Consider the following 28000-nt stretch of genomic DNA (forward strand, 5'->3'; position numbering starts at 1 on the left):
CCGTCCTGTCCGAAGCGCCGCCGCGAGCGAAGGCCGAGCATGGAGCGGCCAAAGGCGGGCATCCAACGCCCTGTCGCAACCTCTCCGCCGTCCCAGTAGAGCCGCAGCGGCGGGAGCGAGTGCCAGGTAGGCCCCGAGGTTCCCTCTCTCTCTCTCCGTACCTCTGCCAGTCCTCGCGGAGGAGGGCTGCTTGGGGCCTTCGGGGGAGAGGGCGGGCGTCGCGGTGCGATGCTTGGGCTCGAGGGAGCCGCCGCCGCCGCACCACGCCCCCTTTGCGGGCGGCCCTGCCCCTCCGACTGCGGTCAGTCCCCGGGAAGCCCTCCCGCAGGCCGCCGCGAGCTCTCCGCACAGCTCTCCGTGGCCGCGCCGTTCCGTGAAGCGCAGGCGGCGAGAAGATTTTGCGGAGGAATGAAGTGCATGATGGACGCCTCGCCCCGGCAGGCCGCTGCACCTTACGGGGGCCTCGGATCCCGGGCAGCCCTCGCGCTAACCCGGGCCGGGCAAGAACACGCTGGTGCGCCGGGGATCGGTCTCTCTGGGGACACGGGGATGCCGGCTGATCGGAGCTGCTGGGGCCCCGCCTCCTCTCCGAGCGGGCCTGGCCCCTCTCTCACCCGGCCAGAGCGCCGCGGTCTCCAGAGCCCTTCCGACCGAAAGAGAAACGGCTTCTCTCCTTGAAACAGCGTTAAAGCGAGCGCATCGAGCGGCAGCAGAACCGGGCTGCCGGGAAGGCGGGCAGCAGTGAGATTTACCGCGGGCCTTCTTTTCTTCCAGCCCAGTGTAGCAGGTGGGTCTCCCCTCCGCTCGCCGGCCCAGCCTGCCCTCCGGCGCCGCGTTCTTCCTTCACTTCTTAAGCAAAGTCGCGGGACCCCTCCCCGTTAACCCGGGGCTTTGGAGAGGTCCGGGGAAGTCAGAAGCGTCCTTTGCGGACCCCCGGGTCTCTCCTCGCCCTGAGAAAGGAGCGGCCATCCCGCAGGCAAGCGAAAGAGAGCTTGGCGGCCTGGGCTGGCAGTTACCGTGCCCTTAGCAAGACTTGTGTCCTTGCGTCGAGGGCTGGCCCGGGAGAGGCCTGAGCCCCCCCCTTCCTCTCTGTGATCTGGAAACTGGTGGGGAATAGCGATCTTTTCCCGGAGATGTAGGCCACGGAAGAGGGATCTCTTTAGTGCTTTTTAGTGGGCACTGCTGGGGGGGAGGGGGAGGGGAGGGGAGAGACAAGCGCGTGCCGGCCCATGCATGAAAAAAGGGGGTTTGAAGCAACAGAATGAAATCATATTTTAACCCATTTAACCCTGTTCATCAATGGCTTCCTCCTTTGCACCCCTCCCAATGAACTTAATGGCCTTTTGGTATGTTAAGAACAACTGCAAAAATGTATGATCGCATAACTAATAAAGGTATTTTTTGGCTGTCAAAAGATGGCTAAAATCCCTAGTTTGGTATTTAAATTAGGCTATTTTGGATATATATTCCAAATTCTGACATAGTTGTAGCTCTACATACATACGTACATACGTACATACACACACACAAAAGTAGTCCTTCTCAATACTGAACTCCCACACCGATCATCCGTAGCATAACATTGTGGTGGGGGGGAGGCATTGGAAAGCCCATGTTTCTGTTTGCCTCACACCAGTTTACCATTCAGGCTCTTTTTCCCAGGATTGGCTTTTGCAGCTGGACACTCCCTTCTTCCAGAGAAGAGCAAGGCAGAGAAGCCCAGCCATCTCCTACCTAGCTCCTCACAGGCCCCTTTTCCCTGGCAGGCAGAAGGCTGTGAGAGGGCAGTGTCCTTGGCCGAGGCAAATAAATAGAATAAAATAGAGCTGGAATGGATCTTGGAGGTCTTCTAGTCCAGCCAGCCCCCTGCTCAAGCAGGAGAACTTATACCATCTCAGACAAGCAACTGTCTAGTCTCTTTTAAAAATCTCCAGTGATGGAGCACCCACGATTTCTGAAGGCAAGCTGTTCCACTGGTTAGGCTCTGAAGAAGCTAATAACCCTCTGCAGTGGCTAGAAAGATAGAAGACCAAGCAACATCTAAGCTTGAGTCTTTGGATCATGATAAAAAGCTCCATTTGGGAGGCAGCCAAGAATTCAGACAGTAGCAGAAAGAGGTGAAGGCAGAAGAGAGCCTTGGGGCACCAGGATCTCCTCCTCCTCCTTCTCCTCCTCCTCCCCCTCCCCCTGGTTTCTCTGATTAGTCCTGAGCCCAGCCCACAAGGCCTTTCAAGAAGCTGGGCCTTTGTTGAGAGGCTACTGGCTTGGCAAGGAGGCCACAGGGAACGGCCTTTGCTGGAGACTCTCTTCTGGGGGGGGGGGGGGGGGGGCTCAGTAGAATGCCCTTGGACTGCAGTCCTGCTAATCAGTGAGAAAGGACTTGCAGGTGGAATTCAGAAATTAGAGTGATGTGGAGGCCGCCCTCAGTGCCAGAGAGGAAGATACAGAAGGCCAGGATGTCTGGATTTCCCTTACAGGATGTCTACTAGGCAGAATGCAACAATGAGAAGGGGGGCAACATGAAAATAGGATGGGGAGAGATTGTGTCAACTTTGCAAATAAGGGGGGGATGGTATTGACATCACAAGGATGTGGTTTGGGTCATTGCCCAGCATCATTCCACACTTGTGGGCTTTTTCTGAGAGATGCTCACTATCTCCTCTCTTCTTAGGACTACACAGGATGGCTTGTGCAATGGGAAATAAATGGTGAGGAAAGTGATGGCAGTGGAGAGTGCTTGCCAGACATGGCCCATTTCTAGCCAGAATGGCTGATGTGGAGAAATCTGCCTATAAGCTGCTGCACTGCAGAAGCCTGGCTTAGCTTATGGCCCTTCTCTAGGATTTTAGAGCATAACTTGGAGCTTGAATTCTGCCCTTGGGAAGGAAAGACGGGTCCTTATGCACCACACCTCTTTGGGAGGCAGGTGGTCTATTATCAGGAAACAGTAGTTAGTCCTGGTCCTGGTCAGTCAAATTTATTCCCGCCCCTAGAGGGAATTCAGCAAATAATTTCCTACTGTTCCAAGATCTTTTCCCCATGAACTGTTGGCAAACCAGGTACCTGAAGATTCTTTATGGCAAACCTTTGTAGACATCGGGTAATCACCCCAGCATGTTCAGATGTTCAACGGTTGGTTGCCTTATGATTTCCTAAGAAATGTTCCAGGGTACCAAGGTCAGACTGACTGGTCCATAGTTCCCCAATTTTTTTTCTTTTTTCTTTCTGAAGAGAGAATCAACATTTGATACTAGTTATTTGATTCTTCACTGATTTTCTGGGATTTTTCAGAAAGATTCAGCCAACCGTCAGTAAATTCCTTCAGGATTTAGAGTGCGACCTATTTGGTGTGGAACATCTGCACACAAAGTAAAGATCTGCTTCTTCACCAGGTCTATTGAAGGCTCAAACCACAACCTTATCCCTTTCTGCTTTTCGTGATTACCTGGTGAAACATATTCTTATTTAAGGAAATAGTCAAAATATAACTTCTCTCTTTCCTTTGTTCCTTGTTATCATTTCTCCATCTCCATGAAGCAGCTCTGTGGTATACTGCTTTACTCTTTTTTTGAGAGAGAGAGAGAGGGAGAGAGAGAGAGAGATTAGAGAGAGAGGGGGAGAGAGAGAGAGAGAGAGATTAGAGAGAGAGATTAGAGAGGGAGAGAGAGAGAGATTAGAGAAAGAGGGAGAGAGAGAGAGAGAGATTAGAGAGAGAGAGAGGGAGAGGGAGAGAGAGAGAGAGAGGGAGAGAGAGGGAGAGAGAGAGAGAGAGAGAGCTTTCTCCTTTGGGGTTTTATCCTTGCTGATGCTTCCTCTGAACATCCAGTCTGTCCCTCTGGGCTCTTCTTTGCAGGCCTCTTTCGAGCTCCTCATTTTGTCTTCCTTTTCTTCAGAGCTTCACCAAACTTTTTGTGTAGTCAAATTTGCCTCTTCTTTGCCTCATGGGAACTATTTGTAATTTTATTTATTTATTTATTTATTTATTTATTATTGGGATTTATATGCCGCCCTATCTCCCGAAGGACTCAGGGCGGCTAACAACAATAACATACAATAATACAGAAGTTAAAATGAAAATTAAATTAATGGCCCCTGTAGAATAAATTAAAATTAAAATAAATTAAAAATTAGAGTTAAAAATTAAAAACATAATTAAAATCCCTGTCAGTCCAGGTCAGCCAGGTGGAAAAGTAGTCTTTTGAGGCCGCGGCGAAAGGACTGGAGATCTGGGGCCATCCGAAGCTCAGGGGGGAGCTGGTTCCACAGGGCTGGCGTTCTCACAGAGAAGGCCCTTCCCCTGGGGGTCGCCAGCCGACATTGTCTAGCCGACGGTACCCTGAGGAGGCCCTCTCTGTGTGAGCGTACTGGGCGATGGGCCCATCTTAAGCTATTTTTTATCATATGGCATCATGTCATAATTACCCTGATTTTATTAAAATTGTCTCTCTTGGAATCCAAGCCATGTTACTTGATTGCTGAGTTCAGTTTCCCTTAAAATCAGGAACGTGGCCTCTTCCCTGCTTTCCTGTTCCTGCTGCTTCCTAGTTTCCTTGAATTGGGAGGAACCCTCTCTAGACCTCTGATCTGGCTTCAGGTGTTCCCTCAAAGCCCCTCCAGGAAGGACAGAGGGCTACCCACCCCAGCAAGAAATATGTGAAAAGACAGGCCCCAGGTTGTTCTGCCAACAGAGCTCTAGAAAGTAAAATGCCTCATCCCACTATTTCATACCTCTTGGAAAAGTCTGTGATTTTCTTTGAGAAAATACCACCCACACTTTTAACAATATCGTATGTATTCCTCTTTCCAGTCATTTTTATTCAAATAATTTATATTCATTCATCAGGTTTGCCAACCTCATTTACTTTGGCTGCTTAACAGATCTGGGTACTTTGGAAATGCAGTATAATTCCTACTCCCTTTTTATTGTTTCTGCTCCTCACTATCTAATGGGATGTTCATGTCATGGTTCTGACTCATGAAACACTTCAAAGAACACTTCTACCAGGGTCTTCATGACTCCCTGTTTAAACCTTTAAAATATGTGTTAAAATGAAACTGCAGGGCACACAGCAGAGGCCAATTAAATGAAAAGATAGGCATGATAGTACTTGGAGAGTCTTCTCACAGTTCTATTGGCCCTGCTGTAGGAGGAGGAAAGAGGCCTCAGGTCCTCAGACTGCAGAAACACTTATGACAAACCAGAAATCATTTAATCTTTGTCAAAACCATCTGTGGTAAAGATGGTTTATTAAGATTTGTGCATTACAGTAAAGCAAACTACCCATCATCAAAACCACCCTCCATTTATCATGATGACTGTCCCAATTTGGCTCTTCTAGAAGGAACTAGACTATCTCTGTATCAATTGTAAGAGGAAATCCTGGTGATATTTGTGAAAAATAACCCAAATTGCCCTTCACCATCCCCATAGCATTTATTCTTTACTCAGCATTCTTGTCTGAGACTCCCTCCAATGAAAGATGTATGTTCTCTTTCACACTGTGTATTTACTGGTAGAAACTATGGCTCTAAATGTAGACCTGTGTGCATATATTCATTCATTCATTCATTCATTCATTCATTCATTCATTCATTCATTCAGTATTGTGCAGATAAAATTGGTCTTCGCCAGTGATTGAATCTGGAGAACAAAGAAGTGGAAGAATCTGTGCTTGTCTTGGAGCACTGGCTGCTTTTAAGGAAAGGGCAGAAGGAAGAGACTTGACTGCCTTGCATGGGAGAATAAATAAAAGAAAAATGCCTGAGGGTTAAGGATAGAAAATTACATTTAGGTGTCAATAGCATTGAAAGCTATAGATAGGGATGCATTTCTTTATCCATAGGATGAAAATCTCCAGAACGACAGAGTAAATATTTTGCCAGAATTTTCTAATTGTTCTGGATTGATAACTGATTTTCAAGCAACTGAATTTTGCTAACAGTCAAGAATTTGTCACACTGAATAGTCTGTTTCCAGGCAACCTTGTTAGCTAGTGAACTAAAGCATTTTTTAAATGCACATAGAATAAGTGGAATAAATAAAAACAGGAAATGGAACAGTGGCTAGAAAGAAGTGGAAGAACTGCTCCAGCTCTGTAGATAAGGCAAGAATCCACATGCTGGCAATAAGGCGAGCTCCAGTGCAGGAATCTGCATCCCCTGCAAAAGGCTTTGTGCATCAGCCACAATTTTCTGGAAGACAGCATGAAGCATCACTGGCCAGAGTCTTCCCAGCTATTTCAGGCTGTGAAGGAATTGACTGGTACTCTCCTGCCATTACCTCTGATACAGGTTGCTTGCCAAAAAGAGGCCGGCAACTCCTTCCCTCATGCTGCCAGTCAACTGCCAGATCCAGAAGAGGGGGAGGACAAGCTTCAGTAAGTGAAGTTACCCTGTGGAACTCCAAGCAGTCAACAACCTGGCTAGTGTCAACTTATGGGAGATCTTCTGCCTTTCTGTTCCAGATAGCAACTGCCTACAGAAAACTGTCTGTGCTGAACAACCAAGTGGGAATCAGGGCCATAGGGCATGTGACACCATCATGCCAAGGCTGATACAAGGAGTCAGCTTCTTACAGTATTCAGTCCAAGCATTTGACTGTAAATGCAGCTGCCTCTGCATTAGTAAATAGTTTGGTAGCCTCACAAGAGGCTTATGAGTCTCCCCTTGCTCTGAGCTATCTCCCCAGATTTTTCTGCTGTAGAGACAGGGATTTTGCTAACCCCCCTGACCCTCCCGCCCATCCTCTAGTTTCTCTGGCACAGAATTTGGGCACCTGCAGTCTTTTACAGGGAGCTGGAGGGTTGGCAGTATCTAGCCCAGATCTGCAACAACACTGCAGCAGTAGAGGAGAATCCCTATTTTCCAGCAAAAAAAGATCAAGCCTCTCACAGACAATTCCCCTTTTTTAGAACCCACACAAGGGATGCAGAAGATTCTACAAGTCTTCATGTGTTCCTTAGGCAGAATCCCCTGCGGAACCCCAGGAAGGCTTGGGCATGTAAATCAAACCCCAAGGTTGACAGCCTTGCAAAATGAAATGTTGCTTCTCTTCATCCCAAGAAAAGGGCATCAAACCCATCTCCCCACCCTGATGTAGTTATAAAGACGATCACAGTCTTTGAGGCAAATTAAGCATAGAGGATCATAAAATGCCAGCATTATAAATACACCTTTTAATTGATTCAAAAGCTATAATAACTTGAAATTGTTATATGTTTATAAAAGGAATAATTTGTGTTGTCTCTCACCATTTCTTTGAATCTGCATTTAGTTTTATTCTGTATTATGAGAATTGTAACATATACATACAGGTGAAACTCGAAAAATTAGAATATTGTGCAAAAGTTCATTTATTTCAGTAATGCAACTTAAAAGGGGAAACTAATATATGAGATAGGCTCATTATATGCAAAGCAAGATAGTTCAAGCCGTGATTTGTCATAATTGTGATGATTATGGTGTACAGCTCATGAAAACCCCAAATCCACAATCTCAGAAAATTAGAATATTACATGCAATCAATAAAACAAGGAGTGTACATAGAACAATATCAGACCTCTGAAAAGTATAAGCATGCATATGTACTCAGTACTTGGTTTGGGCCCCTTTTGCAGCAATTACTGCCTTAATGAGGTGTGGCATGGAAGCTATCAGCCTGTGGCACTGCTGAGGTATTATGGAAGACCAGGATGCTTCAATAGCGGCCTTCAGCTCTTCTGCATTGTTCGGTCTCATGTCTCTCATCTTTCTCTTGGCAATGCCCCATGGGCAATGCCCCATGGGGTTCAGGTCAGGCGAGTTTGCTGGCCAATCAAGCACAGTAATCCCACGGTCATTGAACCAGGTTTTGGTGCTTTTGGCAGTGTGGGCAGGTGTCAAGTCCTGCTGGAAAATGAAGTCAGAATCCCCATAAAGGTCGTCTGCGGAAGGAAGCATGAAGTGCTCCAAAATCTCCTGGTAGACGGCTGCATTGACCCTGGACTTAATGAAGCACAGTGGACCAACACCAGCAGATGACATGGCTCCCCAAATCAACACAGACTGTGGAAACTTCACACTGGACTTCAAGCATCTTGCAGTGTGTGACTCCATTCTTCCTCCAGACTCCGGGTCCTAAATGAGATGCAAAAGTTGCTCTCATCAGAAAAGAGGACTTTGGACCACTGAGCAACAGACCAGGTCTGTTTTTCTTTAGCCCAGGTAAGACGCTTCTGACATTGTTTGTTGTTCAGGAGCGGCTTGACAAAAGGAATACGACATTTGAAGCCCATGTCCAGGATCCGTCTGTGTGTGGTGGCTCTTGATGCACTGACTCCAGCCTCAGTCCACTCCTTGTGAAAGTCCCCAACACTTTTGAATGGCCTTTTCCTGACAATCCTCTCCAGGCTGCAGTCATCCCTGCTGCTTGTGCACCTTTTTCTTCCACACTTTTCCCTTCCACATAACTTTCTATTAATGTGCTTTGATACAGCACTTTGGGAACATCCAGCGTCTTTTGCAATTACCTTTTGAGGCTTTCCCTCCTTATGGAGGGTGTCAATGATGGTTTTCTGCACAACTGTCAGGTCAGCAGTCTTCCCCATGATTGTGATTCCTACTGAACCAGACTGAGAGACCATTTAAAGGCTCAGGAGCCCTTTGCAGGTGTTATGGCTTAATTAGCTGATTAGAGTGGGACACTTTGAGCCTAGAATATTGCACCTTTTCGCAATATTCTAATTTACTGAGATTGTGGATTTGGGGTTTTCATGAGCTGTACGCCATAATCATCACAATTATGACAAATCACGGCTTGAACTATCTTGCTTTGCATGTAATGAGTCTATCTCATATATTAGTTTCCCCTTTTAAGCTGCATTACTGAAATAAATGAACTTTTGCACGATATTCTAATTTTTCAAGTTTCACCTGTATCTTCACTGAATCTGGCTTCATGTTAAGTCGTGCTTTGCTGTATTAAGCGACACTTGCTTGGATTCCCATGTTGCCTTAAGCCAGAAGGGAATTTTAAAGGAAAAATTGTGGCTGAGGGCCCCTCCCGCACAGTCATCCCTAGTAGAAACAGAGTAGCTGCCTGCCAATTCTGCTTAGCTCTTGGTAACTTCAGTTGTTGCCATCCATCCCAACCTGGGAACTTGTTGCTCCACATCCTCCACAGCCTGTCCTTCCTAAAGACTGTGACACATCAGCTTGCGGATCATGATGGAGGAAGGCGGGTGAGCAAGCAAGGAGCAAAGGGAGATGTGGCCGCCCTCTCCACAAGATCTTCCCTGGTTGCCTTTGCCAGAGGAAGGTCTGCTTTTGGGGGGTAGCCTCTCCTCTGGCCAGCCAGGGTTGACGCTGCCTTGGGCTTGGGATGCCCGTCTGGGGGCTGATATTCCCAGGTGATTCCCAGCCTCCTTTTTCTGGTGCTGGTGCTGAGAAGGGGCTATGAAATAGCAGAGCGAGGTTGCTCAGAAGGAGCAGCAGCAACAGGAAGAAGGGCCACGTGCGTGTGGCCAAGGGGCTGGAAAGCAAAGCAGGCACAGAGACAGAGGCATTGTGCGTGTGGTGGAGGGGAAGAGAGATAAGGGATTCCACTAAATATGAAAGCAGATCCTTTGCTGTGACTATTCACTGAGGCTAGAGGCACCACAAGGAATTCTGTATGTCGATGAGAGCCAGAATAATATTTTCCACACGTGGAGGAAGTAATCAAAGCCTGTTCAAGTCTCAGAGAAAATAGCTGGAAACAGTGAAGGCCATGGAACCTTTGCCTGTGTCATTTCTCTCTGCATCTCAGGAGGAGAAATATCTATTTGAAACCCTCAAAGTGGGGAGAGAAAAAATCATGGTGGTGCCACCCACCCCCCAGCCAGCTATTCTTTGGCCCAGTGGGAAAAATGTCCAGTGGCTTCTGATGTTTGTGGGCAATGTGCCTCTTGGGTTAACTAAAAACAGGACTTTGGGATTTGCTCCTTCTCTGCGTATGGAAAGTAGACTTCTAAAATGCAGGCAACGCCCCTCAGCCCAGAAAGGTGCTCTCCCCAAAAGAGCAGAGCAATGACCCCGAAACAGATTGCAGAGAAAGAGCCTGTCTTGCAAATCTGGGCTGTTTTCTGGAGAGGGACTGGATAGTACACAATATGTTTTAATTTGGATAAACCCACCTCACCTCCACTCCCACTGCCTTGGCTAAGTCCTATTTGACTGAATTTAGGAAGCTTCATCTGCCGGACCACCTTGGCCCACTTAACCAGAACTACCCTTTCCCCAAGTCCTAGCAGCTATATTTATTTTTATTACATTTTTAAATCCCCTGTAAGGTGATTCTGTATGGGGACTGGGGATTTGGAAGCTGCAGGCAAAGACATATCAGGTCCCCTGGGATGGACTTGGGACAGGCTTAATTTGCTGCCCGACCCGTTGAAAGGTGCCCTCCCCTCGCTCCTCTCCACCACAGACTGAACCTCGCCGCACCTCCTGCTGAGGTCAGTTCAAATCAGGCAATTCGGAAAGCACAGGAAAAATGTGTTTTAGCTGTCGACACTTTCCCCAAGCAAGCCAAACAGGCTTTAGTCTGACGGGTTTTCTTTCTCAAAAGTTAAGCATCTCGGCACCCTCTGCCAAGAGAGCCCTGACAGGAATCACGCACTCTGTTTATTAAAATTATCATTCCAGTGACCAGGAATATCTCCTGTCCTCACAATCTACAATCCAAGCCCAACTCCTCTCGATGGCTCCTGTCAAAGGCTACTTCTGAGTCTTCCACGGGGGAAGGACTCCCTGGAGCTGTTGCTCTCCCTCCTGGTCTATCCAATAGGAAAAATATCAGCCCTAAAGCAATTTTACTATGTGCATCAGAGAAATAACAACCATAAAACTATAGAGAGTCATTAATCCAAGATTAATTTTAAGAAAGCCTATTTTATTCAACATGTTGGGTGGCCTGCACAAGGGGTTGCTGAGAAACCAGCAGTCCTACTCATCTGCCTGCCTCTAAGTCTTTTATGCCCAGCATCCTTGTCCTCCAAAGTGCAGGGCCTCTTTAAACAAACTGCCTCTCACCCTCTGATGCCAAACTCGCCACGCCACAGGGCATATATCAGTTTTCTTGCCCTCTTTGCTTGGCTGTTTGATCTCTATCCTTGGGAGCTGAATTTCCTCCATTTAAGTCTGCTTCTCTTCTAAGCTCTTCAAGTCTCGGTCCTTCCACAGTAGATCCTGGGGTTTTCTAGAGTGGGGTCTGGGGAGAGGGAAGGAAGCCACTTCCCTGGTGCAGTTCTGCTATGAAAGGACCTGTGAACCGGCCAGCAAGCAGCTGCTTGGCACTTGCCAGAGTTTCTTCCTTGCTCGCTCTTTGCCCCCCCCCCCAAACTCTGGGGCTGAGCCAGGCGGCTTTTTAAGATTCCGATCACAGATGGGGCTGGATTTCGAAGGCTTGAGAGCTCAGAGCCTCCCTCGCTCTTTCCACAGGCGCCGCCATCACCAGCGCCAGGTGGAGGAAGCAGCAGCAGCAGCAGCAGCAGTGAGCACTGAGCAGGCCGGAGCAAGCTGTCCCTGCTCTTGGCTGCTGGATGCCGACAGTGAGTACCTTGTGAGCAGAGGAGGCTGCTGGGGGGCTCCAGTCTCAGGCAGCTTCCTTGTGGGGGAGGAGAAGTGGGGCATTCCTAGCAAGCACTTGCTTTGGGGTCTCCTGCTATGAATGGAGGGCTTGGTTGTGCCCTCCTCAAGGTGGACCCTCTGAAGCAGTCTCACCCCTCCCAGCTTTATGAGGAGGAGCAGAATCACTGTATCCAACCAAAAGCTAGGCAGCAAAAACTAGGCACCAGGGAGAAAACAAAGCCAGAGACCGGGCATGCAGATCTGAATGGATTTTTTGTGTGAAAGTCTTACAGGAAAGGCAGGGAGGAAATGTGCTTCTTTGCCTGGAACAGTTGGGACTGTGACTTGATGGGCCTGTTCTTGAGCCAACCAGAAGCTCCATGCTCTTAATTCCTGGTTTTTATCTTCCGCTCTAGAACCTTGTTCTGCCACTGAGTAAGGAGAGTCCACAGCATCTTGTAGGTCTGCTTAGTCCAAGCAAGGCAGTGGAAAACTCAGAGTGCCTCTAACAGGCATCTCCAGCTGGCTCTGTGTGGGATTTCCCTTTTCCTTTCCGGATAATGCCTTCTGATCTATTTTTGGCTGGTCTTCCAGCAATGCTTTTTTCCATGAGGTTTCCCTCCTAGGAAACAGCCCACCTGAGGACCAGTTCCGTGAAATTGGTTGATCCGGAGACAAACCTCTAAAGGGAGATTAAAATTAGGCTCCCGACCTTCTGGGTTGGGTAAATAATAATAATAATAATAATAATAATAATAATAATAATAATAGTAATAATAGTAATAATAATAATAATTTTATTTGTATACCGCCCTTCTCCCGAAGGACTCAGGGCGGTAAACAGGGCAATACATGTTAAAAACAAGAATACAAAAGTTAAAAGAGATTAAACAAGATGCCCAAAAACTATAACAATAAGTTAAAATACATAAAAAGCAATAAAACCCAAACCCATCACCCATCAGGCCAGGCTGGCTTGTTTGAACAGGTAGGTCTTTAGATCACACCGGAAGGAGCGAAGGTCGGGCGCCATCCGGAGCTCAACCGGAAGATGGTTCCATAAATCCGGTGCGCCCACAGAGAACGCCCTCCCCCTGGGGGCCACCAGTCGACATTCTTTGACCGGTGGCACCCTGAGGAGGCCCTCTCTGTGGGAGCGCACTGGGCGGAGGGAAGTTGATGCCGGCCGCAGGTGCTCCCTGAGGTATTCCGGACCCATGCCATGAAGGGCTTTGTAGGTCATTACCAGCACCTTGAATCTCACCCGGAAGACAACTGGGAGCCAATGCAGCTTGCGGAGCAGGGGTGTAACATGGGAGTATTGGGAGACTCCCAACACAACTCTCGCGGCTGCATTCTGTACCAGTTGGAGCTTCCGAGTAGCCCTATATTTAGCTCAGGCAACTGACTGGAGCAGTCTGTGGTGTCCATCAAATCAGAAAAGGGTTTCAGTGGAGTTCTGGTGCCCAGTCCACGTGGCTCACTTTCTCCCTTCCTGTGCCTCCTGTTGGCAACAGGGCGTATGGTCAGGAAGGGCCGTTAGATCTGAATAAGGGCAGCATTTCACAACAAGAATTTCACCTGGCTTGGGCTGTCAAAGAGAATCCAAGAAGCCAGAAGTCACGGGGTGAAAATAATTCCTCTTCAGCACCTCTCAAGGACTACTGAGGGAAATGACAATCTCTGAACAGGGCTACAAACCCATCTCCCACAGGCATGCATACCCAGAGCACATGTGTGCCAGCTGTGGTGACACTTAAACCCTATTTATCTGGAGTGGGACTTGGCCCATTTTGCTCTGCTTCTTGCAGGGACTGCCTGTGCTGGTCCCGGGAAGCTTCAGTGCAGCCTTCCTCCGGCTGGGGCAGAAAACAGTCCTGGAAGCATTCTGACCTAGCGCCTTCCCCCAGGGACTGAGCTGCCAACAGGTAGCCTTAGCAAGAAGTCGCTTCGCTTCATTCTCCTTGGCCTGGCATTTGGTGGCCACGTCCTGCTGTCTCTTAGCGATGTGTCTGAAGTGTAATATTCCAGGAAGATTCCTTGTGATTTGTCCCCAAACTGACAGCAGGGCTGGCACCCACTGCAAGGATCGTTTTCAGGAATGTTTTACCTTGATTTTTCTGTAGCAGAGATCTGAGAGATCCAGGAAAATCACGACTTGCTACTGTCTCCATCCAGCTTTGTTCCTGGCTATAGGAACATTTGATTTGCACAGAACTCTAATGATATATACTAATTATGCAAACTTCACAATATCTTAATCAGTGTAATGTATGTTATTCTTCTTTCATCGTACTCAGGAAGGACCAAAGGAAGGACACACCTTTCACTCCTGTGTGCTTGCAGGTTGGGGCGGGGGGAGGTTGGGCTCATCCAAAGATCTCTGGGAAGCAGCAGCAGCTCCTTTGCCCAAATGGTGCTGGTATGTTTAAAAAGGAAGAGAAGGAGAGCAGAGTGAATGAGATCCTCCTTAAAGTGAAGATTAGGGGAAAAAGCAAGGAATCCTTCCATGCTAGAGGTCAGAACCGGGCTGAGAGAGGCAAGGCAAGCAAGCCAGCCTGCTTGCTCAGAACAGCTGTCTAGCTGGTGGCCACAAGCATCCAAAAGCCCTAAGTTTGCAAGAGTCCCCTGACTTCCCTCATGAAGGAAGGGGAAGGAAGGAAGGAAGGAGAGGGCACTTTGGGATCTCAGTCTTTCCCTGGTGGTGGCAATTGCTGCAGAGGAGAAAAAACACCTCAGTCTGTCCTTCCTAAAGACCAAGGAGCCAGGACTACCTCTGTCCCCTGAGCAGTCATGTCAGGCAACAGAAATGTCTTCTTGGTATAAGATGCTCTAGAGCGTTGGATGTACTGAGTATTGGCACCCCAAGAAATTAGGTGTGAGAGGAGGACAGGATCTGTTCCACTGCCTGAGTGTCTTGAAGGGTGAATCCTGCTTGGATTCTTCCTCCCTTGCGTTTTCTGTTGGAGCTGCTTGTGTAAATCCACTACAGGAGAGCAACCTTGCTTCGGTGTAGGAGGGAAGCCCTCATCTGGGAGTGCCTTTCCTCCCTGCGCTCTCAGGGCTCCTCTGCAGAGCTTAGTCCTCTGGCGTGCCAAAGTGCCAGGAGACAGAGCAAGCCTTTGCCTCGGAGAAAGACGGTTCAGTCTGGGAGAGAGGCAATGTCAGCTCTGGGGTTGACCCCTCCACTGGTGCAGTGGTGCCCCCCTCAAGCCTGGGTGGTCCCCCAGGCTGTGAAGAAGAGCACAGGCTTATCCAAAGAAGAGGGCGCAAGCAGCCCCCACCCTCATCTCTGTCGTTTTGTGTCTCCGCATGCTCAGGCATGTGACGCAGGCAGAGCGCTGCTGGGATGATATGGAATGTGACCAGTTGCCTGCAGAGGCCCTCCGACAGGTGAAAGTCCAGCGTCACCCCGTCTATGGATTCGGCTTTGTGGCCGGAAGTGAGAGACCGGTGGTAGTTCGCTCAGTGACCTCAGGTGCGGTGGGAAATGCCCCAAGGAGCGGGGCCAGTGAAGGTCGCAAGTACGAGAAGTTGGGCAGAGGGGGCTCTGTTTACTGGGGGACAGCTACATCGGGACCCCCTCCCCCTTCCCCAAAGCCATAAGGGGCAACAGGACAAAGTGGGAATGTACAAAATTTCAGAACAGGCAATTCTGATCATTCTCGAGTGACGTCGTTTCAAGGTCAAAACAGCTACTTTGAACTGCAGAGTGCTTGGGTCGAGCCCCCTCCCTCCCCCGATGGTTCCCAATGCCAGAGGTTCCAGCTGCGAGGGAGCACAGCCAGGTGGTGCCTGAGGGGCAGCAGCACGATGGAGACATCAAAAGCCACATGGGGGCTGCTATGTCCCCATTCCCCACCACCACCAGTGGCTCACAGCGACTACCCTTTCTTTGGCAGGAGGGCCGTCTGAGGATAAGCTGTTAGCAGGTGACCAAATTTTGGCCATAAACCACGAAGATGTAAGTGACGCCCCCAGAGAGAGAGTTATAGAACTTGTCAGGTAAGAGCGGGATGCCAGAATGGAAAAGGAGGAAGATTCAGGGACCCACCAGGGCTGCAAGGCCAGCTTTGGAAAGCCTGGGCTGCTCCCAGAGGTGCTGCCTTAAGCCCACCCAGCGCTCTTCCCACAGCTGACTGCTGAGATGTTCTGCATAATCTCTGGGGCAGGGAGAACTGCAATCTGCTCCCACCCCCTGTGATCGAAGGCCAAGGCATTATAAGTGAATCCATGATTGGGGTGGGAGTAAAATAAAAACCTGGCTTGCAAAAGGGAAAGGCCGACCCAGGGAATGACTCCACTGGGGGCAGGGAAAGGCCAACTCCGTCTCTTGCTGCGATGCTCCGCAGAATTCTCCTGAAAGCAGCTGCTTCTCCCTTCTCGTTGCAGAGGCGCCAAGGAAGCCCTGGTCCTTACCGTGCTACAGACTCATCAGGTGGGAGCCAAACTTTGGGATGGGAAGGGCACCATGTTTACGCCAGTGAATCTTGTTCAAATCACATGCGAAGAAATGGCTGGTCCCTACAGTGGGCTGGACGGCAGCCTTTTTTATCCCATTCAGCCCCCCTTGCCTTGTTGTGCAAACACGACACAGGGCTGGAAGGAAGGCTGGATGGCTCTGGCTGTCTGAATGTGTTGCCCCCAGCCAAAAAATGGCCAGGGCATCAAAGTGAAATTTGCCTCTTTTCAAAGATTGGCAGCAGCAGCAGCCAATCTTGGCTACTATGACGGTTGTGCCCCTGGAAGGGCTAGGCCTTGGCTTCACACTTTCACGAATGCCAGGCAGAAGGTGAAGCTGCTGCTCTGTGGCCTAGAGACAGCACTCTTTTTTTCCTCCGTTGGTAAACTGTAGGTAATGGAGAGCCACATAACCACCCATTGCAGCATCCCTAGGACCTTCTGAGCCTGGGTTTTCTCCTGCCTTCTTGGGAGAAGGGGGGGGGGATACAACTGCTGGCATTTGTTTTCCAGACCACCAGCAGAGCAGCAGGGAAGCAGCCTTGCTCCCTCCCAGAGCCCAGGTGGCAGTACCGCTGAACAGTTGGTCATGCCTGTAGCGATGGAGGCCGCTTTGAGAAGGCTCTGGGCAACCAGCACCTTCCTTCTTCTGTCGGCTGCAGCTCAGAGGAAGAGAGCCACGCAGGCCCCCCGCTGTCGTCCTTTGGAGAGCAGCATGGCCAGATCCACCCTTGGCTCTCCAGGGGAGGTGGTGGCCTCAAGCAGCAGAGGCAAAGCCTTTGGGCCATCAGAACCCGGGTTGGTGGGGGGAGTGTCCAGTCCAAGGAAGCTTTCTTGGTTTGCAGGCCTGGTCGGGTTGGGCGGAACTCATCTGACGTGTCTTCTCTTTGCAGTCCCCCAAATCAGCCTTTATCAGTGCAGCTAAAAAGGCAAAACTGAGGTCCAATCCAGTGAAAGTTCGCTTTTCAGAACACGTCACCATTGGCGAGACTGATCCCGTGAGTGCCCCCCAGGGGATTCCGTGTCGCTCGATTCATCTCCTCCAACCTCCAACTCGGCAAGGGGAAGAGCTCTGCAGGGGCCGCCTTTCCAACTGATCTAGGAAGCACAGCTGAGGCCAGTGGAGAGAACCTGCATTGTGTGCCGATTCCCAGAAACGGATGTGGGGTGGAAAAGGCCTTTGAAACAGTTGAGAGGGTCCATGTATCTCAATTTGATATGGAAGAAAAGGGGGCCAGGTTGTTTCTGGGGACATCTGTCAAAGTTCACCAGGATCTGGAGGCAACCATTTCAGTTTACATTCCAGTCTGTGTGAAAAGCAGGCGAGGGTTATGGTTACAACCTTTTCTGGCCAGTCAGGAGGCAGCTGACACCTCCACACACACCCCGCAGCAACTCCCAACAGAGACCGGGACCATGCATGTTCCTGCTTCGAGCCTCTACCCATTTGGGGGCCTCCAGCCTCCACCTGGCCTGCCAGCCCAGCGGAGAGCAGCCCTGGAGATCAGGGGTGGCAGGGGTGTACATTTGACCAGTCCCCCACGATCTCCTACCGCAGAGTCCATTCCCCCCAGTGGTTGATTCTTAAAACCCACGTGTGGCTGATGCGCTCTCCTCTTCCCCCTCCCCCTTCTCTCTGCCCTGCCCTGCTCCGTGGGTGGACGGGCTCCCTCCCTCCTGTTCCCCAAGGACATGCTGAAGAAGGAAGCACTTCTCCTGATTCCAAACGTGCTGAAGGTTTTCCTTGAGAACGGGCAGATAAAGTCTTTCACCTTTGACGGCCGAACCACCGTCAAGGTAAGGGAGTGCCAGAGGAGCCAGGCAACCCGCTAGGCTAGTCCTGATGTGGGGAGAGTCACAATAGAGGTACAGCCTTTCCCTATGAACGATCCAGCTGAGATGAAATTCCCCCCCTCCCAGCAGTGGTTCCCTCCTGCCTGGGTCCTGGCCTCATTCCTTTAATTCTAAGAACTGCTAAGCTGCTGGACCCCTGTCCCTGGGGAGCCACACTACACTGGGGCTTCCTGGGAGAGGGAGAACATCTCTAAGCATTGAAGTCCCCCCCCCCGCCGCCGCCAATTAGTTTTTCTCTCTTCCTCTCTGGCCAGGATGTGATGATGACCCTCCAGGATCGGCTGTCCCTCAGGCAGATCGAGCATTTCTCCCTGGTCCTGGAATACTCCAGCCCCGAACAGAGCCACAAGTTCCTACTTCTGCAGGACAAACAGCCCCTGGCCCACGTAAGCGCCTGTGCCTAACCCCAGCCCTGTGGAGGCTCCATTCTCTCTGCTGCAGGAATTTGGCCTCCTCACGGCTCCCACTGGAAGGACTGCTTGCCTGCTCTGCTCCTGGTGTGGCTTGGAGGAAGGGGGTAGAGAGGAGCTGCAGATAACACAAAGGGGGGGGGACGCTCACACCTCAGAAGAGCAGCTCACAGCTCCATGTTGTTAAGTGCAAGCCAGTGCTGTGATGTGATGCGTCAGCAGAGGCGGGATGCTGAGATGATGCCACCACTGGTCAAACCATATCTGGAATACAGTGTCGTTTTGTGCCACAAAATATAAGACGGGTGCTGAGGAATTGGAAGGAGAACAGAGAAGAGAAACAAAGCTAGTAAGACCAGATGCTACAAAGAACTGGGTACGTTTAGCCTAAGAGAAGGCCAAAAGCACACGTGACAGCAGCTGTCAAAACTTTAAAAAGCTGTCCCAGGAAAAAGGAGGGGGGCTTTCCAGAGAGAGAGATTCAGCCTTGAAATATGGAGCAATTTCCTGGCTGCGAGAGCTATTAAGGACAGCTAGTCTTCTGGAGTCACGGAAACTCCATCATGGAGGCTTTCAAGCAAAGATTGCAATTGAAAGCTGTTTGTCTGAGGTTTCCTGCTCTGGAAGACTTCTAGCCCTGAGAAGATTCTATCAGGTGACCTTGCCAAGTGTCTGGGCTGGGAAGGAACCAGATCACTGAAGGGGTCTTGAAGCTGGCGCAGCCTTTAGGGAAGGAGAACACACCACCCTGGGCCCTCCGCTCTGCTTAGAAAAGGCGAGCCAATTCCCATCCAGGTCTACCACATAGGGCCCACATTTGCCTCCCATCTGCTTCTCCACAGGTGGTACAGAGGACGCACTACCAAGGAATGCGATGCCTCTTCCGGATCAGCTTCTTTCCCAAAGACCCCGTGGAGCTGCTGCAAAGGGACCCGGCAGCCTTTGAGTACCTGTACATCCAGGTGAAGGGGGGGAGGAGAGCCCCAGGCGCAGGGCCTCCCAGCCTCCCAGCAGTGCAAGGTTCCCCCTTGCTTCGCAGCAGAGGCTGGCCTCTTTCTGTCTTGGCTCCAGACTGCTCTGCAGCCACTTCCCAGCCACCCCTGGAGCATAGCAGGGCTGCACCAGAGCACGTCCAGAGGGGCTGTAAAGACCTGGGCCGGGCCTTCTTGGAGGGGGGGGATGCAGGGAAGCAGCTGTTCTGAGCAGCTCACTTTCTTTCCCCAGAGCCGCAACGATGTGATCAGGGAGCGATTTGGAATGGAGCCCAAGCCGGAAATGTTGCTCGGGCTGACTGCCCTGCACATTTACATCACGGTTTCAGCCACACGGCCAAGCCAGAAAGTCTCTCTCAAAAATGTGGAGTAAGTTCGGCAGCAAAAGCCACAGCGGCTTTCCCCCCCCCCCATGCACTCGCCCCTTCTGGGGGTCCAGAGTCTCACACCCACACTAAGCCAGCCTTCTGGCAAGGCCTTCAGCCTCCTCTGGACACAGGATCTGACCCTACAGTCCTCCCCTGGCCCTTTGTTGACCATTTGCCCTTCCTGCCTCCCTCTCCCCAAGGCAGGAGATGCCGCAGGCAAGCCGGAGAGACTGGTCCTCTGCCTGTCCCCATCAGCCCAGGGACCTCTGGAGGGCAGGGGGAAAGAGGGAAATCCGCCTGTCCTTTCTCACCAGCCCTCTCTCCTGCCTGCTAGGAAGGAATGGGGCTTGGAGCCGTTTCTGCCCCCTTCGCTCTTGCAAGGCATCAAAGACAAGAGCCTTCGGAAGGCCCTGTCTCAACAGCTGAAGGCCCATCAGAACCAGCCGCCCTGGGGCACCAAGGCAAGGCGAGAGTGCAGGGAGGGCGGATGGCCTGCGGGACTCCGATGGCTGTCTGAGGGGGGGAGGAGTGTGGCCCCTCCGGCCCAGAGCAGGCTCAAGTGTTGTTTCCTCCAACAGACTGAGTGAAAAGCATACTTGAGTTGAAACAGAGCCCTCCCAAAGTGGTGCTGCTTCCTCCCCCCAAATCCCTGGCCAAGTTGGCATCCTTTGAAATAAGGCTCACGCCCTCAGAAGAGGGCACCTGGAGAGACCTCCATCCGCAGTTGTGCTGCTCTGTGCAGGCTGATGGAGGGGCAACTTAAACATATAGTAATCAAATCAAAACCAAAGTTTCTTGCTGAAAGGTACGCTGGATCTGGAAACAAATTAGTCTCTGTTGCAGGATATGGGAGCTTTTATTCCTGATTATTAGGTGGGTGGTGTGTTCAGACATGCCATTAGATGTGCATAATCTACCTAGAGAAACATTGTACAATGCCTTTCTTTTTTTACAAACAGTCTTTCCCCTGGACTTTCCTCTGTAAATAGAGGTAAATGGCATAGGAAGATAAATAGGCAATTCTGCATAAAGTGTAAAATAGCCAATGCAGAAAAAACAGTTTTATTTTTACCCTGCCTTTATTATTTTTACAGATAACTCAAAGTGGCTAGCACACCTGATACCCTTTCCTCCTCCTATTTTCCCCAGAGTAGCCCTGGGACATTGATTGGGAAACGGGCCGTCCAGCCCCCTTTCATGCCTAAGGGTGGGGGTGGGGACTAGAACTCGCCGTCTCCTGGTTTTTAGCTTGGTGCCTTCCCTGTGAGATTGTTACTTAACACCTTTCTCTCCATTCAGAGAAGGGGCCGTGATGCAAACTTCTTAGAAAGTCCAAAACCAGCTCTTCTGGGAAAATTCTTTCCTGGCTTCTGGTACAACTTTCACACAAGTGGGCTAAAGCTGACAGAAGGCAGGCCGATGACCGACCAGGCCCCCACAAAGATGCTTTTCCATATCAGCAGCTGTAAACCCAGTACAGGGGAGGCCACAATCCAGTATGGGCCCACAGTGCTGCAAAAGAAGCCATCCCCTCTGCACTAGAAGCGGGCTGGCCTTTGGGAGGGCGTGTCCTGCCCAACCAAGCGAATGGTCCCTCAGGCGCTCTGACCACAAGCCGTTTAAATGCCTAAGGGTCAATGCCAGCATTTGATCTTGTGCTCAGAAAACAGCTGGGATCCAGTGCCGGTCTCACTGCGGCACTAGTTTGCATCAGTTTGTAGCTTGGCTGCCACAGTAAAACCCAGGCAGAACCCACTGCAGTAGTCAAGCCAAGGAAGGTTCAATTTCCAGAAAATCCACCCTTGCCCTGCATTGTTGCCAGGGCACAATAATAATTCTTATGGGGATCTTGGCCCCCTGGCATCCTCACGGAGGACGCAATGTCTCTCTCCAGATCACCACCACCCAAGCGAAGCTCCACTACCTGCGCATCCTGAACGAGCTGCCAACCTTTGCAGGCGTCCTGTTCAGCACTGTGGGACTGGTATAGTAACGCTGGCGTGCGAGGGAGGGGAGACAGCAGTGACAGGTCCCCAGCCAGATCCTAAGGCCTGCCTCTGCCCTTCAGCCTGTGACTGGCATCTCGTCCCACACAGGATGAGAAACAGTCAGCCACGACCCTCCTGGTGGGGCCTCGCCATGGCATTAGCCATGTCATTGATCTGAAGACAAACCTCACCACCGTGCTGTCCGAGTTCAGCAAAGTCAGCAAGATCCAGCTCTTCAGGGAGAACCAGGGTGTGGCCCGGGTGGAAACAAGCATCCTGGATGCTAAGGTAGGTCCAACTGCTGCCACTGGCTACCATCCTGGTGGAATTGGAAGGTGAGCTAGGGCGGGTCTCCCAAGCAAGGCGCTCATGGACCTTTCCTGGCCAGGCACATCAACTTTCCCTCTTGAGAAGGTTGTGCCATAGCCAGACAGGCTTCTGACCCATTGGCTTCTCCTCCCTTCTCAGCCTCTGGTGCTGCTAATGGAATGGCCGGAGGCCACCAACTTCACCTGCCTCATTGCTGGCTACTGCCGCCTTCTGGTGGACGCCAAGCGAACGCTCCTTTCCCGACCCACCAGTCAGCCACCACCGCTTCCACTGACCAAGGCAGGTGCGTTTCATCCTCTTGAGATTTGTGCCTCTCGGTCAGGTTCTCATGATATCCCTCGACTTGGGGGTTCCAACGATGGGCCTTTCCCCTAGGTGGCTCTGTAGGCAGCAGCATCCCAGGTGGAACCTCTCAAGCATGGGGATTCCCTTACCAGGCTGGTGTGGAGGCACCCGTGTGTTGGGCAGAGCTTTTCTGCTCAACAGGCCTGCAGGTGGTGTTAGCAGCAGCAGCAGCAGCAGCACACGCGCACACACACACACTTTCCTCCTCCTCCTGCAGCTGTTCAGTCAGGGGCTGGGGGGGGGAGGTGCACAGAGTCATTGGGAGGACGAGGGCAGGAGAGGAGCCAGGAGACAGCCCTGCCTTGCATGGGAGCCATGACCGTTCCCCAGCAGTCACTCTGCACTTCCGCTTGTGGCTCTCCTGAGGGAGTCCAGAAGGGCCTTTGCCCGGAACTCTCAAAAGGAAGGAGTAGGCTTGCCAGGACAACGGCCTTCCCTGCAAGAAGCACACCCTCTTGGCCTGTTTAGCCCCGTGCCTTGAGCTCAGCTGTTGCTCAAGTGAGGGATCCTTTTCTGTGTCTCTTGGTGGTCAGTCGAGAGAAAGCCTGGGCAATGCAGAGGAAGGAAACCTGCCTCTGGCCGCATAACCCCATCAGTTTGGGAGAACAGTGGCCGGGCATCGGCCACCACAGCTTGGGAGATTTTCAAACGGGAAGCCATTTGACAGCAGAGCTCATTCCGCAATTAAGCTGAAAGTGTGGGAAGTAGGGAGGGGGGCAAGAGCGTCTTGCCCAATTTCTCCTGCTGCTGGGACCCAGCCGACCTCACAGGGTCCCCCGCTCGTCCTCCAGCCAAGTGGGCAGGCAGATTCTTTGGCTGCCTGTCCACCATTCGCCTCCTGGGGAGCCGCATGTTTTAACAGCCACTGTGTGTTATGCTCCAGACAGCAGCCCGTTCCTCAGTCATCAGCCTCCGGCACCAGCAGGACCCCTGGCTAAGAAGGAGAGCAGGCTCTTGGGAGGCTCTCTCCCCAGCCCCGGAGCGGGCAGCCCTACAGACCCCCTGGACTCGGAGCTCCTCGGCTTTTGCTACCTGCACCTGCGGGAGCACAAGAAGGAGCGCAGGAGCAGGACTGACGTCAATGAAAACCTGATCCTCTTCGAGGAGTCCCGGCCCCGGACCAAATCGGATCCCACCTCAGAGAGCTCCGGGCGAGACTGCAATGGGGCCGCCCAGGACTGTGAGCCCCACGGCCCAGACCAAGAGCGCTGGGCCAACAGAGCCAGGGCATACACCCTGGACGGCCGGCAGGACAGCCAGCCCCCCCCACAGCTCTACTGTGATTCCTGCAAGGCCAAAGTCAAGCGCCAGCAGCCGGCCCCTCACCGAGGCGGCAATCCTGGCTCCATGCAGGACAACGTGGTGGACCTGACCTCCCTCCCCCCTCCAGGGAGTGATGAAGAGGAGGATGAAACCACATCCCTCCTCCCCGCCATCGCTGCACCGCCTCCCGGCTTCCAAGACAACAGCTCTGACGAGGACGACTCTAAACGTCGGGTGGCCGCAGCGGCAGCTGCAATAGCAAAAGGGCAGGAGCCGGGACGCCAGCTCTGTGGCCTCCTGTACGAGGAGATTCCCGTGACACTCATAGACAGCCTGCCGATGAGGACGGTTCGAGATCGCGCCCAGGACCTGGACGACGCTCTGGTCTCCACTCTGCAGGCCTTGGAAGCTCTGGCAGCCTCAGAAGATGGTCCACACCCTCAGCCACAGCAGACAGCAGGTACCCCCCCCCTTTCCAGGTGGCTCCTATCAGAACGCCCCCAGCAAAACAGCAGCACCTCCCAGAGCCTGCAAGCTTAGTCCAAAGAGAGGGGCAGTGGCAGCATCATAGCCGCATGTGGAAAGGGAGGTTGGAAGGACCCCCTCCCTCCCAGGTCAGAGGTGCGGTCTGTGGCTGGCCTTCCCAAGAGCTCCAAGTGGAGCCAGACTGGGCTGACCGAACGCCTCTCCAACCCCATTTCAGAAACAGAGAGGCTGCAGCTTGTCTGCAGTCCATCCTCAGAGAAGAGGCCAGGACCCAGCACAGCAAAGGGCTCTTTGGGATATTAAGACCACCATACCACCCCCACCAGCTCAGGTGCATCATCTAGAGCAGACATGTCAAACTCGCAATGTCATGTGATGTCGCGCAACCTATCAGAGCTTTTTCCCCGTTGCCGGCAATGGGGTGGGCGTGATTTCCTTGTGACGCGTCCGGCCCGCAGGCCAGCAGTTTGACACCCGTGATCTAGAGGCAGCTGGGCTAGCAGCCCAGACAATCCTGTAAAATTCCTCCTGAGCCCATGCCAGAACTTGGGCCTCCAAAAAGACAGGAGGTCCAGCGATAGCCAGCATACGTGGCTTGTCTCATCTACCGCTTGTTTGCAGAGCCCCCCCATTTCCCCCTCAGCACAGGAAAAGCTTTGCCTTTGAAGCAGTGACACACACACACAGAGTGACCGATTCATTTAAATCAGCAGCACTCTCCCCTTCCTTTTCCCCTCCCTGGCCAAAGTCAACCAGTAGCTGAGGGTGGGCTTGAGCCTCCGGCAGGAGAGGCACTTTCCCCACCTTTGCCCGATTCTAAAGAGCGTGCCTTCTTCTCCTCCAGGCCTCATCGTTCTGGCTGCCATCACCCCAGAGTCATCAATAGACTCCAGCCACGAAACCAACTCCTCTGAGATCCACGATGTCCCCACAGCTGTGCAGCAACGCCAGAACGCTGCCTTCTTCCTGACTCAGCACCTCAGCAAGGAAGGCCTTCTGGCGCGCAAGGATCTTCCTTTCCGTATGCAGGCTGGTGGTGCCAAAGGGCCACCTCAGCATCAAGATCCAGACCAGACCCCCAGTGCTACCTGCACTACAAGCAAGCAAAAACAGGAGAAAGGCTGTGCCCAGCCCTCACCCTCTCAGCAACTCAGTGAGCCCAATGCCAAAGGGGCAGTACCTGAGCCCAAAGGTTCCTTCCCCTGTGGTACAGCTGCGGCCCCACACACTACAGCTGTCCCTGGCCTGGGAAACAGCCACCCAGAGAGTGGGCTGCAGGACCAGAGAGCAGCTCCTGTCCTCGTCGCATCAAGTCTGCAGCTAGTCGGCCACAAAGCCTCCCTTTCTGAAGCAGCAGCAACAGCAGTGCCCTTGCCAACCGAAGGCAGCACTCTGCCCTGGGATCCTGACCCCAGGCAGCTGTCTGGTGCCCAGCCCTGCTTTATGGGTCAGCTTCCCTCCAGTCTTCCTTGTTCTCAGAAGCAGCCAAGCAGTGAGGCCTGCCAGCAGAACCCAGCACCCCTGGGCAGTCCTGTGGAGGTGGTTCCCCCTCCCCTGCCACCAGCAGAAGAGGAGAAGCAGACACCCCAGAGTTGCCAGACAAAGGGAAGGCCAGAGGGGGCAGGGCAGCTGCGGGCAGAGGAACTCCTGTGCCAGGAAGAGGGTGCCAGGCCACCTGGCCAGAGGGAGACACTCATCAGCCAGGAGGAAAAAGGACAGCATGAAATGGGTGCCAACAGCCGCAGTGCCCTGAGGCCCCCACCTTGTAGGAGCCCACAGACCTTCAGTAGCCCCAGAGGGGAGACTCTGAAGGGGAAGGTCCCCGCACGTACTTGGACTGAAAGCCTGCCCTCTGCTTCTATGCTTTTAAAAAGGCCTGAAAAGGCACTGGCTGTTATAGCACCAGACTCAGATCTCCCAGCTAAACCTAAAGTGCCCAAAGCATCATTCCGGTTCAAGAATCTTATTTCTGCCACTTTCCCAACGCGACTCAAGAGAGAGACCGATGAGCGGCAGGCTCAGCTGCAAAAAGTGAGACAATACGAACTTGAATTCCTAGAAGAGCTGCTGAAGCCAAAGCCCAGTAGAGACCCCGTGTCTCCGGACTGTCTGGATCCCTCGGCTACGGGGCAGTGCACCTGCCAGGTCCGGACCAGCCCTGTGCAGACTGTGCCAGGGATGTCCAGGGAACAGAGGCGGAGTTGTGATTGCAAGCGGCTCAGCCGTGGCACCAGGCCCCTGCCTGGGCAGTCAACAGACCTAGATAGGCAGAGCAGGGGCAGAGAGCTGCAGCAGGCAGAAGGGCCAAGAGAGTCCTCCACTAGAGTCCCTCCCAAGGGCAGCCGGATCAGGTCCACCAGTCTGGAATCTAGGGATTGCCGGTCTGACCCTGAAAACGGTCTGTCCTGCCTGACCACGTGTGCCTCTCCTGGGGAGTGCATAGGAGCACCCCACTACAAGAAGTTGATGCGGCGCTACAGCGTTAGCGAAGTTGAAAAGACGGAGCAAACGTCCCCAAGTTCTCCAGGCTACCCGAGCCATTACCTGAGCAAGCAAAGGGAGGCCGTGGCCCAAGTCCCTGCCTTGAAAGGCAAATTGCAGGACCCCCACCCCACAGCATCAGACCCCTCTTGTGTTCAAGTGACTGAGAAGAGCCAGAAAGGTGGTGCTGTGCTTCCTTTTCAGGAGGACATCTATCCGAGCCCCCACAAATTGCCAGAGGACGGAGATGGGGAGAGATGCTGCTCGTTCCGGTACTGCTTCTACTACAGGAAGTGCAACATAGCTGATGATGGGAGTGAAAAGGATGAGCTCTCTTACGCCATTCCCATGCCGATTCTCCCAGAAGGGAAGATCAGCCACCAGGCAATCCCAGTTGTCAGCAGAACCCTCCAAGTTCTGGATGCCACCGCCTGCAGCACTCCAGATAACCAAACGCAGGAGATAGACCTACGGACCTCTTCCTTTGAGGGCAACCTGGCCAAGATCCATGCCCTGAAGGGCCGCACCTACGCCTGGCCCAATGGGTTCCTAGCTGTGCAGCTAGACACTAGTGAACTCTTGACCATTCTGCGGCAGTGCATCGTGAGCCCCAAGGCCCAGGAAGGCAAGTCGTATCTCCCTCAGTTGACTGAGTACAAGCAAGAGTTAGCCCTTCAGTTTAAGGACTTCCGGGCGTCCTGCCGCAGAGTTGCTGCAGTCAACAAGAGCCCGACCCGCATGCTGTCGGCAGTGAGTAGCAGCTTCCAAGTCCTGGGCAGCTTGATTGAGACCTTTGTGCGGCTGGTGAACGTGGTGCGCTCAGAGTCTCAGCGCCAGGCGCTCTTGGCCAAAGTTGAAGAGATTGTGAGGAACTACACGTTCTTACTGAGAGCTGCCGAGGAGTCCAGTGCCCGAACCTGCCACCGAGGGGAGCAGGAAGCTGAGCAGCTGAGCCACCAATCAGCGGCCTCTGTTGTGAACACTCTTACACGTTCCTTGAAGACACTGATGAACAAGTAAATCAGTGTCTGTCACCGGAGCCCTGCGCCTGCCCAGCCTAGACCAAGTGCCTGGATGTTATAGGGCTACCAGCCGCCGGGAGAGCCAGGACGCGGCTAGGGATCTCAGCGCTGCCTGCCGCGGATGGACAGGCGGCGTTTGCCACGTGAGTCCCGTCCCATCTCCTCTCCTGGCCTGCCGAGGGTCAGACCGCCTCGCCTCAAGGGCCGAAACGGTGAAAGGCTCCGTCCAAGGGAGACCCCAGCCCCTCCAGAGGGAACGGGAGCACCAGATCCTGCAGGGCTTGTCTCTCCCGCCGCCAGAAGGAGCAGATTCTCCCCAGAGCCCTCTCGGCATTTGAACGGGAGGCTGTTTCTCCCTCCGGCAGAACCGAGTAGCGGAGCCTTCCGTCTGCCAGGAACGGCCACGTCTGCGCG

General features: G+C 52.4%; 2 protein-coding genes across 3 annotated transcripts; both read left to right on the forward strand.

Moving 5' to 3' along the window:
• Positions 1-17636, forward strand: LOC308673317 (FERM and PDZ domain-containing protein 3-like). 2 transcript variants are annotated; one of them, XM_081336910.1, is made up of 6 exons: positions 1-787; positions 11458-11567; positions 14907-15064; positions 15489-15591; positions 15979-16024; positions 16561-17636. In XM_081336910.1, exons 3-6 carry the CDS (start codon positions 14941-14943, stop codon positions 16624-16626), a joined length of 339 nt encoding a protein of 112 aa, XP_081193036.1. In that variant the 5' UTR covers positions 1-787; positions 11458-11567; positions 14907-14940; the 3' UTR covers positions 16627-17636. The 2 variants fall into 2 exon arrangements, with proteins under 2 accessions (XP_081193036.1, XP_081193035.1); XM_081336909.1 differs by lacking the exon at positions 16561-17636 and having other exon boundaries at positions 15979-16397.
• Positions 16923-27945, forward strand: FRMPD3 (FERM and PDZ domain containing 3). The gene is made up of 11 exons (XM_081336913.1): positions 16923-17045; positions 17737-17844; positions 18156-18287; positions 19154-19273; positions 19536-19672; positions 20006-20132; positions 21566-21655; positions 21768-21947; positions 22128-22272; positions 23218-24057; positions 24928-27945. Exons 2-11 carry the CDS (start codon positions 17740-17742, stop codon positions 27582-27584), a joined length of 4533 nt encoding a protein of 1510 aa, XP_081193039.1. The 5' UTR covers positions 16923-17045; positions 17737-17739; the 3' UTR covers positions 27585-27945.
• Positions 27946-28000: the final 55 nt, after the last annotated feature.

The sequence above is a fragment of the Vipera berus genome, assembly GCF_964194415.1.
Source record: "Vipera berus genome assembly, chromosome: 11".
NCBI lineage: Eukaryota > Metazoa > Chordata > Lepidosauria > Squamata > Viperidae > Vipera > Vipera berus.

Excerpts from the sequence above, each read along its gene's own strand:
- FRMPD3 (XM_081336913.1), top strand. The coding sequence starts at position 17,740 with ATGCTGAAGAAGGAAGCACTTCTCCTGATTCCAAACGTGCTGAAGGTT. Across the intron at positions 17,845-18,155 it reads ACGGCCGAACCACCGTCAAG|GATGTGATGATGACCCTCCA; the intron begins GTAAGGGAGTGC and ends CTCTCTGGCCAG. Across the intron at positions 18,288-19,153 it reads ACAAACAGCCCCTGGCCCAC|GTGGTACAGAGGACGCACTA; the intron begins GTAAGCGCCTGT and ends GCTTCTCCACAG.
- LOC308673317 (XM_081336909.1), top strand. The coding sequence starts at position 14,941 with ATGGAATGTGACCAGTTGCCTGCAGAGGCCCTCCGACAGGTGAAAGTC. Across the intron at positions 15,065-15,488 it reads AGTTCGCTCAGTGACCTCAG|GAGGGCCGTCTGAGGATAAG; the intron begins GTGCGGTGGGAA and ends TTTCTTTGGCAG. Across the intron at positions 15,592-15,978 it reads AGAGTTATAGAACTTGTCAG|AGGCGCCAAGGAAGCCCTGG; the intron begins GTAAGAGCGGGA and ends TTCTCGTTGCAG.